The following is a 13,799-nucleotide window of genomic DNA, read 5'->3' as shown; positions in this document are numbered from 1 at the left end:
AGATATTCAACTTTTGAAGTGCGGGTCTATCTTTTTTTTTAATTAGGCGCACATGTGCCTAAAAGATACCGTGTAGAGCGTCTGTTACGTGTTTGTTGTTGTGGTTGTTTTGTTTCATTATTGCTGTTACGCATTGGACGCTATTATATGAAATCCCGCTAATAATTGTTGCTCACAGCTGACGGGTGGATCGCGGATCGCGTTGAGATCCCCCACAATGCATCGCAGTGTTTGCTGTTTTGGCCCCCACTGGTTTAGTAAAATACACTTGAACTTGTTCACCACACTGTAGCTAATCAAGCTCTTCTTAAAACCTGGAATGGGTGACATTGCTGTGCAATAGGAGTCTTATCTCCATCTCTGCAGTCATGGAAATCAATTCTGGGTTTGGAAACCAAGCAGCTTTCTCACAGCAGTTCACATGTGCTGGGTAGTATTAAAAACAGTCACCTCTGATGGGAATACAAGCACTTCCAGCCTCCGCTCCAGAGCCATCATCAGGTACAGATTCACTAACTGCAGGAAGTACAATTCAATCACATCAGGGACTGCAAGAATCTGCTGATAAAGTGAGCAACTGCTTTATATTTTGGTATGGATTCCACCAAATTCACTGTCTAAAACAAGTTTAATGTGAATTTCTGTAAACCCCTTTAATAAAAAGCAGTTTGTCAGGCTGAAACAACCTCAAAATCTGAAATCAAGATTTCTGTTTGAATACTGAAGTGCCACTCTGGTTGCTGCAAGTGAGACACCCAGATGCTTGGGTGTTGTGGTTTTGAAATGGTTCCTTCTGCCACCAGTGACGATGTGAAAAACACAAAAGTGATCACTGGCGGCGTTCACGCGCACAAGTCAGGGCAGTTTTCCTCGCGAGGAGTTTGCCGTACTTTTCAGGACTTGCGTTGCTATGCAGTTCTGATTTAGGGGGAGAAAAGCGTCCGTACCAATGCTGATGAGTCAGTTCATAGTCATTTAGGGTACGTGTCTGCTTACTAAGTAGAAAAAGAACGACTCTCAATATCGTGAGGAGAGCTTCATGCGTTGCCATGAAGGTAAAAACATTTAACAAGAGAAATGACGTGTTGTCACGCACATTCTGAATTACACCGCACATTACTTGTATGGTTACCTTTCCAACACACGCGCAACAATTGTATAACATTTTCTACTAAATACAAGTTTTACTACTTAGAATTTATATGTGTGGCAGTGTGTGTGTGTGTGTGTGTGTGTGTGTGTGTGTGTGTGTGTGTGTGTGTGTGTGTGTGTGTGTGTGTGTGTGTGCGTCAGCGTGTGTGTGTCAGTGTGTCAATGCAAAGGAGAGCCCAAGGGTCAAGGAGATTAGAGCAGGGCTGCTTAACAGAGACACTTGAATTGATATACATCTTTGGGCTTAAAGATGTTTGTTTCATTTGTAAAGTACACCACAGAAGTTGTGCGTTGCTTTGTCAACATTTTAAGTTCCATCAGGAAGGACATTGCGTTTGAAATGCGGAGATCCTGAGTGTTCCTCCGTTTTTGGCACTTATTCTGGCTTTAAGAAGCACTTGGTTCGTGTACATGGTGACTGTGTTACTCCAAATACCATTGACAATGTTGAGACTTTGAGCAATAATGATGTTGAACCTTCATGTTGTCAGTCAGTCGGTACAGACTCTCCTACTACTCAGGTTCCTATTGAGAGGAGGTAATTGCTGGACATGTGTGGGTCTGTTGTAGCTCAGTTACAGGCATCGGGGTTTGCTGAAAGTACTGTTCAATCTATGGTTGGTTCAATGGAAGAACTTGTGAATGACATCCATGCTCAAGCAAGGGAAGCTGTACTAAAAAGTATTTCATCAGAGACTCAAGGTCAAGACCTAGGTGAAAAAGTTGGGGATTATTTTGATCAGCTTGAAAATCCTTTCTCAGTCTTGAACACAGGAGCCAAGCGGCAGAGGTATTTTGAGGAAAAATGGGAAATAGTTGAGCCTGTAGAGCATGTTCTTGGAGTGCGGTTTGATGTACGCTGAGATGGAACACCTGGTGTGTTCAGTCAAGTTCCATTAAATGATACGTTTATTTATGTACCTATCTTAGGAACTCTGAAGTCTATGTTTAAGAACAGTGAAGTGCGTAAAAGTTTCCAGCAGGTAAGAGAACATCAAGAAGGTACTTACAAAGACATTAATGATGGTTCATACTTCAGAAATCATTGTCTATTTTCACAACAAGAATATGCTCAACAGATTCAGCTTTACTATGACGATTTTGAAACTGCCAATCCTTTAGGCTCAAAAAAGGGAATCATAAACTTGGCTGTGTTTATTTTATTTTAAGAAACCTACCACCAAAATTGAACTCTGTGTTGATGAATATTCATCCTGTTGCTCTCTTTCACTCAGAGGACTTAAAGAAATATGGATTTGATGAAATCCTAAAGCCACTTGTAAATGATTTAAAAGTTTTGGAAACCGAAGGAATTCAAATATCCTTTTCAGATACAGTGGATATTGTGTTCTCACCAACTGTAACAAATGGTTTGACATATTATTTGAAGCATTTGATTTGTGATCACCACAAACTGTTTAAGTCTCTGTTTCCAGATAGAAACTTGATTCCCAAACACCACTTCATGATACATTATCCAAGGTGTGTTTGCAAAAGATTTGAAGGGAAACACAACTTCTTCAAAAGGTCTGTTAAGAATTTTAAGAACATCACTAAGACTTTAGCAAAGAAACATCAGCATCATTTGGCTTTTCATTGGGAGAATTTTTATTTTCAACGGTTTCAGTTTGGTCCCATTAAAATGGAAATGATCAACAGTTTGGAGGGTAGTGATATTTTAACTGAAATATTGCGTTGAAGTTTATACTCTGATGTTTCCACAACTAGTTGGGTGAAGAACTATGGAAGCGAGTATCACATTGGTATGTTTGTTTGCTCAGGTACAGAAAGTGAAATGCCTGTATTCAAGAAGATCATTAATGTGATTGGAAAAGATGACCAAGCTTTTCTTTTGACCTCGAATGTTGCTACGTTGTGTTTTGATGATCACTTAAATGCATTCAGCATTGATGAAATAAGTGATGCATTTACTGTGATATGTGTAGAAGACCTGGTTTACCATAGACCTTATGACAGACAGTTTTCGTATGACACGGATGATGAGAGAACATGCATTGTCCCATACTGTCACATTGTATGACTTGCATTTTGTTTTTGATGTGTGCAGAAGTGCTGCTTTACCATCGGCCGTACATCAGACTGTTTTTGTATCGTACTGATAGAGAACACATTGTCACAAGTTGTGTCATGTTTACCTGTTCAATGTGAGTCAGGGTAATGTCACGTGTTGAATGTGGTGTACATGTTGAGATTAAAAGAAATAACAGTAGATTCTGTGCTGTGTTTATTTTAGTTGTAAGTACACTAAGGTTAAAGGCACAAACACATTGGGGGGTACAGGGGGTATTATACGGCTGGAATGGTTATAATTCAAGTTTACATCCTATAGTGTGAACTCTATTAGAGTAAAAGTTACAGTGTGAGAGTTGATTTTATATTTACACCCTACAGGGTTGAAAGGTAGAAAACTGGCAGAGTATAAATGTACTCTGATGGTGTTGATTGTTAACACGTTACACTAGTGTAGAGTTAATGCAACAATAACCAGTGTTGGCCAGTGTTCATTTTTAACTATTACAGAGTTACAGTAACTCTGCTAAAGTGTTAAAAAGCTAACACTTTCAAAAGTGTAAAATGAACACTGTGTAGAGTGGGGCAGTATAGACACTTTCTGAGTGTTCAATTTAACACGATTAGAGCTGATTTAACACGAGAGAGAGGGAGAGAGGGGGCGGGGCAGAGAAGGAGGCGGAGACGCTGCTAGGCAACCGGCTCCTGAACATTCCACTCCGCTGAGCAGAGACCGTTAGGATTTAAAAATGCCAAAGTTCCGAGCGGCGTCAGGCGCTTCGTTTAATTAACAAACCGTTGCTGATATTTTAATTTCGAAGATAACCAGATTTTAAATACTCAAATAGCACTGATAATTCATATGTTAAACTATAACACCACACTACTTAGCACTCCGAGAAATGTAGAAACGATTCATTTGTAAAGAATTAGCTGTGAGATTATTCAGATAAATAATCAGAATTATGGATGCATGGATTTTGGATTAAAACATAGCCACATGTATGTGTGTTTCATGTCGTAGGACAGGGTGTGTGTGTGTGTGTGTGTGTGTGTGTGTGTGTGTTATCATGAGGTAATATCGCCACGCCTTGGGTGCGTTGTGAGGCTCTAGATGAAGTGGAGTCCTTCAGCCGCCCAGGAAGTGGTTATATATTCATGAACACAGCTTTAGACCTACATGACTATATTTATATATCCCTACACCCCCTGCTCACAGCTGTGCCTGCGCACTGAAGGGAATAAAGAAAGACTGCATTTCCCAGCGTCGCTCTGTCTTTTTAAAGCTGCGCTTGCGCACTGAAGGGAATAAAGAAAGACTGCATTTCCCAGCGTCGCTCTGTCTTTTTAAAGCTGCGCCTGCGCACTGAAGGGAATAAAGAAAGACTGCATTTCCCAGCGTCGCTCTGTCTTTTTAAAGCTGCGCTTGCGCACTGAAGGGAAAAAGAAAGACTGCATTTCCCAGCGTCGCTCTCTCTTTTTAAAGCTGCGCCTGCGCACTGAAGGGAATAAAGAAAGACTGCATTTCCCAGCGTCGCTCTGTCTTTTTAAAGCTGCGCTTGCGCACTGAAGGGAAAAAGAAAGACTGCATTTCCCAGCGTCGCTCTCTCTTTTTAAAGCTGCGCTTGCGCACTGAAGGGAATAAAGAAAGACTGCATTTCCCAGCGTCGGGATGTCTTTTTAAAGCTGCGCTTGCGCACTGAAGGGAATAAAGAAAGACTGCATTTCCCAGCGTCGCTCTGTCTTTTTAAAGCTGCGCTTGCGCACTGAAGGGAATAAAGAAAGACTGCATTTCCCAGCGTCGCTTTGTCTTTTTAAAGCTGCGCTTGCGCACTGAAGGGAATAAAGAAAGACTGCATTTCCCAGCGTCGCTCTGTCTTTTTAAAGCTGCGCTTGCGCACTGAAGGGAATAAAGAAAGACTGCATTTCCCAGCGTCGCTTTGTCTTTTTAAAGCTGCGCTTGCGCACTGAAGGGAATAAAGAAAGACTGCATTTCCCAGCGTCGCTTTGTCTTTTTAAAGCTGCGCTTGCGCACTGAAGGGAATAAAAAAAGACTGCATTTCCCAGCGTCGCTCTGTCTTTTTAAAGCTGCGCTTGCGCACTGAAGGGAATAAAGAAAGACTGCATTTCCCAGCGTCGCTCTGTCTTTTTAAAGCTGCGCTTGCGCACTGAAGGGAATAAAGAAAGACTGCATTTCCCAGCGTCGCTTTGTCTTTTTAAAGCTGCGCTTGCGCACTGAAGTGAATAAAGAAAGACTGCATTTCCCTGCGTCGCTCTCTCTTTTGAAAGCTGCTCTTGCGCATTGACGTGAATAAAGACAGACTCAGGGTGTGTTCACGGATATCATTCTGTGCAGAATCTGACCAGTTTATTCAATGAACTTGTATGAACTGGTCAGATTCTGCACAGAATCCGCGCATAATGATCTCCGTGAACGCGCCCTTAACGTCTCCCTTTCACAGCTGCCCGGTTCAGCGCAGTTAATTCAGAAGCGGTTCTGTAATTACAAATATTAAGGAAGCGCATTGCTACCTTGCATGAATAAATAAATAAAATAATTTTTTAAAAAATCACGTAAATAGACAACCATCACGAAACTACGTGTTAAAAAATGATCACGTAATTGCGTGATAGGGGTCACTTATGGGTTTTTTTTTTTACACCCGTGTTGTTTGAGTGGACGCGCTGTAAGTAGGATACAGTCACTCTAATAAGCACATGTACTGCCCTGACTCACGAGGAAATCCTTTACCAGCTTTGAAAAACGAAACTGTGCGATTGTAGTAGGGTCTTATTATTATTATTATTATTATTATTATTATTATTATTATTATTATTATTATTATTATTATTATTATTATTATTATTATTCACGTGTGGATTGTGTTTCTCATATTATTGTTTGATAAATGTGTATTGTGTGTGTGTGTGTGTTGATTTATTTATATAAATGTGTGTTTTGTTGTTCAGCTCTTTATTATTATTTCTCATCTCGAGTGTGGTTTGATGGATTTGCTTCACTGGACCCCCCTAAACTACTTTCTCTCTTTCCTCTATGGAACTATACGAGCGAAACTCCGATTGGCTGAAGGACTGTCTGCCCAATGCACGCCCCTCCCCCCCCCCCTGTTGCTTAGCAACCGCGTCTCCCGTTCCACGGCTCTGCTTGCCAGCGGCTCGCTGCTTGATCTCCCCGCCCTGCCAATCATCTCCTGCCTTTATAAATGCGGAGGAATATTGTGAGAGGGAGAGCCGGGCTTGTGAAGGAGATTCCGCGCTGCAGACTGGAGCTGGAACGCGGAGAGACTTTATGAAACTGATAGATCCAAGTATTTTATATAAACTGCAATAATATAATCTGTGGTAACTAGTTTAATTAACTTCACTATAAGAAACTGGTAGATTTAGAGTTTGTTTTATTGTATCATCCCTATATATACTAGACAATTGTTATAGACTGTGAAGTGAAGGTGGCATTGTCATATGGTTTACATTATTGTTAATGTGCTTGAGATTTTTTAAAATCAATTATTACTAATAAAAGCTTGTAAAGATTATTTTTGGTGTGTGATTGCTTGGTTCCTCCTGGATAAAAGAGTTTGCGCTGGAATCAACCACTCGACGTCCTTGTCCTCATTAAACACAAGGTGGCGCAGTCAAATTATTAACATCGATTTAGCAAAGACCTGTTACAAAAAAATAAGAGGGAAACAAATATTCACAAGGTGAAATATTGGGTCCTAGGGGGGGAGTTAATATTTGTTTGCTGGGGGAACAGATATTCTGTGACACCGGTACAAAACAAGTCCTGGACACAAAATCCATCACAGAAATAAACCCTTCTTTACAGAGGAGGGTTTTCACCCTGTCAGTGTCTGTCTGTCTTTCTGTGTGTGTTACTGATTGGTTTATTATTTTTTTCTTCAGATTAACGGATTGGCATCGACTGGATCTTACGTTCAGAGCGGACAGAAAGACAAGGCTTCCTCCCAGTCTCTCTTCACTGCCACGTCTACTAGACCAGTGCGCTCATTAAACTGAGACCAGTAAACCTCACACACTGAGCCACTGCTTTTGCAATCTGAATTTTACATTCCAAAAGAAGATTTTTACAAACTAAAAAAAAAAAAAAAAGTGAAGACGTCTTTAAATAGCTTTAAATAAAAATCTACACTGTTGGAAAATTAAAGTGTGTGAAAATTCATGATTTTTCTTTTTTCTTTAAGTGATTTATAGCTTAACAAAATAATGTCATAAAGATGACCTGCTTGGAAGTTGCATTAGCTCTCAGATGTCCAGTTTTTGAAAGATGTTCTCGCAGACCTGGATTTGACATGATCACTGGATTAAAGGAAGTTCTGTTTCTGTGCCTCGCACTCGGGAAGGCTGCTGGACTCCCCGCCTCACTTCACCTCTGCAGTGTCTTCTGGGTCATGTTACTGGCTGACGGCATGCCAGTCAGCAGGGGGAGCAGCAGCTGATTGGTTAATGACAGGAAAGAAGCCAGCGAAGGGGCGGGGACAATTTCACCCTCCAGGTGTACAAGGAAGTGCAACCCTAACTGAAACCATGGCTTGCAAACGGAGATTTCTTTAACCGGGTGTAGCACTGTAGCACATATCACGTTGTATTATTATTATTATTATTATTTGTTTATTTAGCAGACGCCTTTATCCAAGACGACTTACAGAGACTAGGGTGTGTGAACTATGCATCAGCTGCAGAGTCACTTACAACTACGTCTCACCCGAAAGACGGAGCACAAGGAGGTTAAGTGACTTGCTCAGGGTCACACAATGAGTCAGTGGCTGAGGTGAGATTTGAACCGGGGACCTCCTGGTTACAAGCACTTTTCTTTAACCACTGGACCACACAGCCTCCTCGTTGTAAAATGAAAAGTTTCCGTTCTAGTAAGCTTTTGAAAGCCTGGCTTGTGCAAACAGAGATTACCCCAGGGTAGCACCAGAGGAGTTCAAATGAGAATCCATGTTTTGCTGCAACATCTTTCAAAAGCTGCACATGTGAGAGCTGTGGAGCGAATGGAAGTGATGGACCGCTAACACTGAGGGAATTCTTTTTTGATCTGCAGTAGAATTATTTTAATAAGAACTGAAATTGGTTTCAGTGGTCTGTGTAACCCTCATCATAGAAACTAAAATAAAATCAAAAACAACGGGCACAAATGGATTATATTTTGAGTTTTTTTTTGTAAAATCTCCCAGATGTTTTAAATACAAGGTGAACATATTTACCATGTATGCTGAATAAAAATGACAATTTAAACACATCTGAACTGAATCTGTTCTGTTTCTTTCAGTATTTCTAAATCAGACTGGAAGTAACTCTGTGCTTTGAGGAGGAGGTGGGGATATGTAAACTAACTGGAGTGTGTACAGGGCCTGCAATCCTCCGCAGATCCCCACTCTGAGTTTCAAACAAAGTAGAGATATCATCCATTACAATTAAACAGGCAAGCTTAGACATACTAAAAAAATCCCCTATTACCAGCGGTGTGGATCTGTAATGCAGTCCCAGCTGTCTCCCCCTCCCCTCTCTCCTCAGTGGTGTGGATTTCTAGTACAGCCCCAGCTGTCTCCCCCTCCCCTCTCTCCCCAGCGGTGTGGATCTGTAGTGCAGCCCCAGCTGTCTCCCCCTCCCTCCCTCTCCCCCTCCCCTCTCTCCTCAGCGGTGTGGATCTGTAGTACAGCCCCAGCTGTCTCCCCCTCCCCTCTCTCCCCAGCGGTGTGGATCTGTAGTGCAGCCCCAGCTGTCTCCCCCTCCCTCCCTCTCCCCCTCCCCTCTCTCACCAGCGGTGTGGATCTGTAGAGCAGCCCTAGCTGTCTCCCCTCACAATTAAAATGTCCAGTTTAAGGATACAATTCATTCATATGTGTAATGGTCTCATTTAATCAGCACTCTGCTGTCATGAATGTCTTTCTTTTTACGAGTTCAAGATTGCCGAGGTAAACAATTGAGCAGTAAATCACACAACACCGTTATATCTTTTATACATTTTATCAAGAAAGATAGAAAATAGATGCACTACAAAAACAGAACAGTAGATTCATATCAAAATAGCAGAAATCAGTTCACTGAGTTTAGCAATGAATAATATTCAGGGAACATCTCAGCTTCAGTGTAAATATTGATTACATGGAAAATAATGCATTCATCTATTGTCTAGAAAGTCTTTTATCATTATTCATTTATTAGCAGACACCCTTATCCAGGGAGACTTACAGCTGTTACAAAATATCACAGTACAAAATTAGAGGGGGGAGGGAGGAGAGAGGGAGAGAGAGGAGAGAGGAGAGAGGGAGGAGAGAGGGAGAGGGAGGAGAGAGGAGAGAGGGAGGAGAGAGGGAGAGTAGAGAGGATGGAGGAAAGAGGGATAGAGAAGGCAGGGTGGAGAGAGGGAGAGTAGAGACGGCAGGGAGGAGAGAGGGAGAGTAGAGAGGGCAGGATGGAGAGAGGGAGAGTAGAGAGGAGAGAGGGAAAGTAGAGAAGGCAGGGTGGAGAGAGGGAGAGTAGAGGATAGAGGAGAGAGGGAGAGTAGAGAGGATGGAGGAGAGAGGGAGAGTAGAGAGGATGGAGGAGAGAGGGAGAGTAGAGAAGGCAGGGTGGAGAGAGGGAGAGTAGAAGATGGAGGAGAGAGGGAGAGTAGAGAGGATGGAGGAGAGAGGGAGAGGAGAGAGGGCAGGGAGGAGAGAGGGAGAGTAGAGAGGGCAGGGAGGAGAGAGGGAGAGTAGAGAGGATGGAGGAGAGAGGGAGAGTAGAGAGGATGGAGGAGAGAGGGAGAGTAGAGAAGGCTGCGTGGGAATTAACATATCAGAGGGAAGGGGAGAGAGAAAGAGAGGAGAGCCATAGGGAAGGGAGAGAGGAGAAGGGGATAGGAGAGAAAGAGAGGAGAGAAGGAGATGGAGAGAGGTGGAGGGAAAAGAGAGGGGCAGACAGGAAGGGAGAGTAGGAAAGGGGGTGTAGAGAAATAAAGAGGAGGGGCTCAGGGTAAGAGGGTGGAAGAGAGAGGATTTCTTCTCATCAGCCCAGAAGAGTGCAGAGAGAGTGTCAGTGAAAGTGAAGAGGAGATTGTCTGAGCTGTTTGAATAGTTTCCTGGTTCAGACAACAATGTGTGTTTAATCTGCAGCGCTGACAGGGTCAGGGTCAGGGGACTCCAGCACAAGGTCGGTTTTACTGTAAGTACAGAAGAGTGGATAGAGTTTCTCATTGGGCTTGAACTCCATGTCAGTGAAAGTGTAGATGTGAGATCTGGTCTCCACATTGTAAAAGGAGAGCTGCCCTTCCTCATAATCCAGATACACCCCCAGCTTCTGGGGCTTCAGGCTCTGGGGGAGGGGGGTCTGGGGGTCAGTGAGAGCAGTGAACCCACCTCCATACCACTGCACAGTCCAGTAACCCCGCTGGGGGGTCGTGCTGAACACCCCCTTCCTCTCGGCAGACTCTCTGCTGACTCCTAATATCCAGTCTGTATTCCCCCCCACCTGCACCTGCCAGTAGCGTCTCCCCGAGGTGAAGCCCTCCCTGCCCAGTACACAGGGCCTGACATCAAATCTCTCTGGATTGTCAGGGAGATCCTGCCGTGTCTTTTCCAGTCTCACTTGTTTCCCCTCCGCAGACAGGGTGAGCTCGGGCTGTGCTGTATCAGGGTCCAGAGTCACATCAACTGTGGAGCAGAGAGGAGACGTTATTATTATTATTATTATTATTATTATTATTATTATTATTATTATTATTATTTACACAAAAAGGGTTAAAAAAAAAAAAAACTGGCCTAACAGGACATTTTCTTAACCAGCCAAACCTTAAAATGACGTCTCAGACAGATTATTATTATTATGAGCAGTATTATTATTATAAAATAATATAAAAGAGAAAAGAGGAACGAACGAATGAATGACAGAAAGAAAGAAAGAAAGAAAGAAAGAAAGAAAGAAAGAAAGGTGACAAAGGCAGAAGGTGAGCCTCTTACATCAATTAAAATGAACCTTAAAATAATAATATTTTCTAGATATAAATATTAACTAAACCCCGAGATCGCCTCGTACAGTAAAGTCTCTTAAATCGACAGGCTGAACTCAAGCTGCAGTTTGGAATCGCAGTTGGAATTGTAGCAATTCTTCGAATTTCGAACTGTAGCAGTGTTCGGTTGTCATGGAAACCGCAGTGAACGCAATGAGCCGTGAGATACGTGATCCTGAAGAGGGGAGAAGAACAAAACAAACTGAAAGTGTGAGAGAAAACCCTGACAGAGGCTCTTCCGTGACCGGCGAGTGAACAAGATCTGGAGCCCAAACATCTCAGCCTTTTCAGACTAGCACACCCGAGCCGAGCCGAGCAGAGCCGAGCCGAGCCCCCCCAGCGCGGGTGTGTTCACACTGCTGCTCAAAGAAGAAGCTGCCTGTGGAACGTGACGTCAGATTCCACGGACACGCGCGCACAGAGGAGTGCTGTGGATTTGTTTTGAGAATGGATCCCGAGGTCGGACTGTCCCAAACGATAAAGTACCAAAAGATTTCACACGAATACAGAAATATGGGTTTGTGTTTCACATGCTGCTGACTGCAAATACAAACCGAATAATTTCATTTCATATTATTAAAGTTAGATTAACTACTACTAATAATAACTTTAAAAAGTTACAGATAGTATTTTAAAATGTCAGTAAACACGTCAGAAAAATAGATTTAAAGCAGGCCTATTAAAAACAAAATCTAAACGAAACATTAAAGAGATTTTTCTTTACAGCTTGTTTTTATACATGCAATGTTAATAGATGGGATTTTTTAAAATGACCGAATTGAATGTGATTTTCAGATACTTTGCACATTTCCAATATACGGAGCTTATTTCTTTATTTATTTATTTTCTGTTAAGGTCTGGATTATAAAGTAACCACAAAATAATATGCGCGATTACTGATCACTTTATTCATTAGAAAAAATGATAATGCTTTATATTACGTGGCATAAATTAATATTAAATTGATATTAAATTAATGTTAAATTGCATATTAAAAACGAAAATCAGAAAAAAAGGGAATCAGAACAAAATAACAGGATTTCCATAGGGCCCTAGTGTTAGTACTGTACATTATTTCAGTAAAGTGAATAGCCTGTGTGATTCCATAGGGCCCTAGTGTTAGTACTGTACATTATTTCAGTAAAGTGAATAGCCTGTGTGATTCCATAGGGCCCTAGTGTTAGTACTGTACATTATTTCAGTAAAATGAATAGCCTGTGTGATTCCATAGGGCCCTAGTGTTAGTACTGTACATTATTTCAGTAAAGTGAATAGCCTGTGTGATTAAGGCACCTCACGGCTCCATTCACACCACATTAAAACACTGCAACACATTGGAAAAGAAAAACATATAGCTACTGTTTATTTATTTATAAAAAGAACGGCGAATAAGATGCCTGTTACAAAGTGCGTACACCTTTTTATCTGTCCATATTTTATTGTGTGTTCAACAGGACATCTGCAATTACAGAACAGCTTTTAATTATTCAAGCGAGCTGAACCGAGAAGCCGTGAAAGAGAGGGACGCTGGGAAATGAAGTCTTTATTTATTCACGTGAATGCTCATGCGCCGCTGTGAAGGGGAGGGACGCTGGGAAATGAAGTCTTTATTTTTTCATGTGAATGCTCATGCGCCGTTGTGAAGGGGAGGGACTCTGGGAAATGAAGTCTATTTTTTCACGTGAATGCTCATGCGCCGTTGTGAAGGGGAGGGACGCTGGGAAATGAAGCCTTTATTTTTTCATGTGAATGCGCAGGCGCCGCTGTGAAGGGGAGGGACTCTGGGAAATGAAGTCTTTATTTTTTCATGTGAATGCTCAAGCGCCGTTGTGAAGGGGAGGGACGCTGGGAAATGAAGTCTTTATTTTTTCATGTGAATGCTCATGCGCCGTTGTGAAGGGGAGGGACGCTGGGAAATGAAGTCTTTATTTTTTCATGTGAATGCTCATGCGCCGTTGTGAAGGGGAGGGACGCTGGGAAATGAAGTCTTTATTTTTTCACGTGAATGCTCATGTGCCGCTGTGAAGGGGAGGGACTCTGGGAAATGAAGTCTTTATTTTTTCACGTGAATGCTCATGTGCCGCTGTGAAGGGGAGGGACTCTGGGAAATGAAGTCTTTATTTTTTCACGTGAATGCTCATGCGCCGCTGTGAAGGGGAGGGACGCTGGGAAATGAAGTCTTTATTTTTTCATGTGAATGCGCAGGTGCCGTTGTGAAGGGGAGGGACGCTGGGAAATGAAGTCTTTATTTTTTCATGTGAATGCTCATGCGTCGTTGTGAAGGGGAGGGACGCTGGGAACGAGTATTGTATCAGACAACGGCTTCGATTTTTAATGAAAAAGAAAATGAAGTTTTTTGGTTCTGGACATGTTTTGTTTCCTGCCAACAATATACAAGTGAATTAACCAAAAAATGTGGTCTTGTCACCGTGTTTTAAGTTTAATTTAAATAGAGTTGTTTTTTTTAATGTTTTTTCGATGTTGGATACACACACTTTTTATGGAGCTTCTGCAGAAATGGTACGTTGTAAAATCGACTATGAATGTTTATTTCATGCTATTAAAATAGATTACATTT

The 13,799-nt window shown here is 42.1% G+C and overlaps 2 protein-coding genes across 3 annotated transcripts in view; one reads left to right on the top strand and one right to left on the bottom strand.

Annotated features, from left to right (window-relative positions):
* LOC131696665 (zinc finger protein ZFP2-like) overlaps nucleotides 1–13,799 on the top strand; it is a 273,747-nt gene that overhangs the window by 71,277 nt on the left and 188,671 nt on the right. The gene's annotated exons all lie outside the window — the stretch shown is intronic.
* LOC117970347 (butyrophilin subfamily 1 member A1-like) overlaps nucleotides 9,067–13,799 on the bottom strand; it is a 328,161-nt gene continuing 323,428 nt past the window's right edge. For both annotated transcript variants that reach the window (XM_059014429.1, XM_059014428.1), the window contains exon 10: nucleotides 9,067–10,865. In XM_059014429.1, the coding sequence (XP_058870412.1) occupies nucleotides 10,318–10,865 (548 nt within the window). In that variant the 3' untranslated portion in view covers nucleotides 9,067–10,317. The remainder of the gene's footprint in view (nucleotides 10,866–13,799) is intronic.

This window comes from Acipenser ruthenus, chromosome 48 (assembly GCF_902713425.1).
Source record: "Acipenser ruthenus chromosome 48, fAciRut3.2 maternal haplotype, whole genome shotgun sequence".
NCBI lineage: Eukaryota > Metazoa > Chordata > Actinopteri > Acipenseriformes > Acipenseridae > Acipenser > Acipenser ruthenus.
Note: the sequence above shows the minus strand (reverse complement) of the source record. Positions and strands in the feature narration are given on the sequence as shown.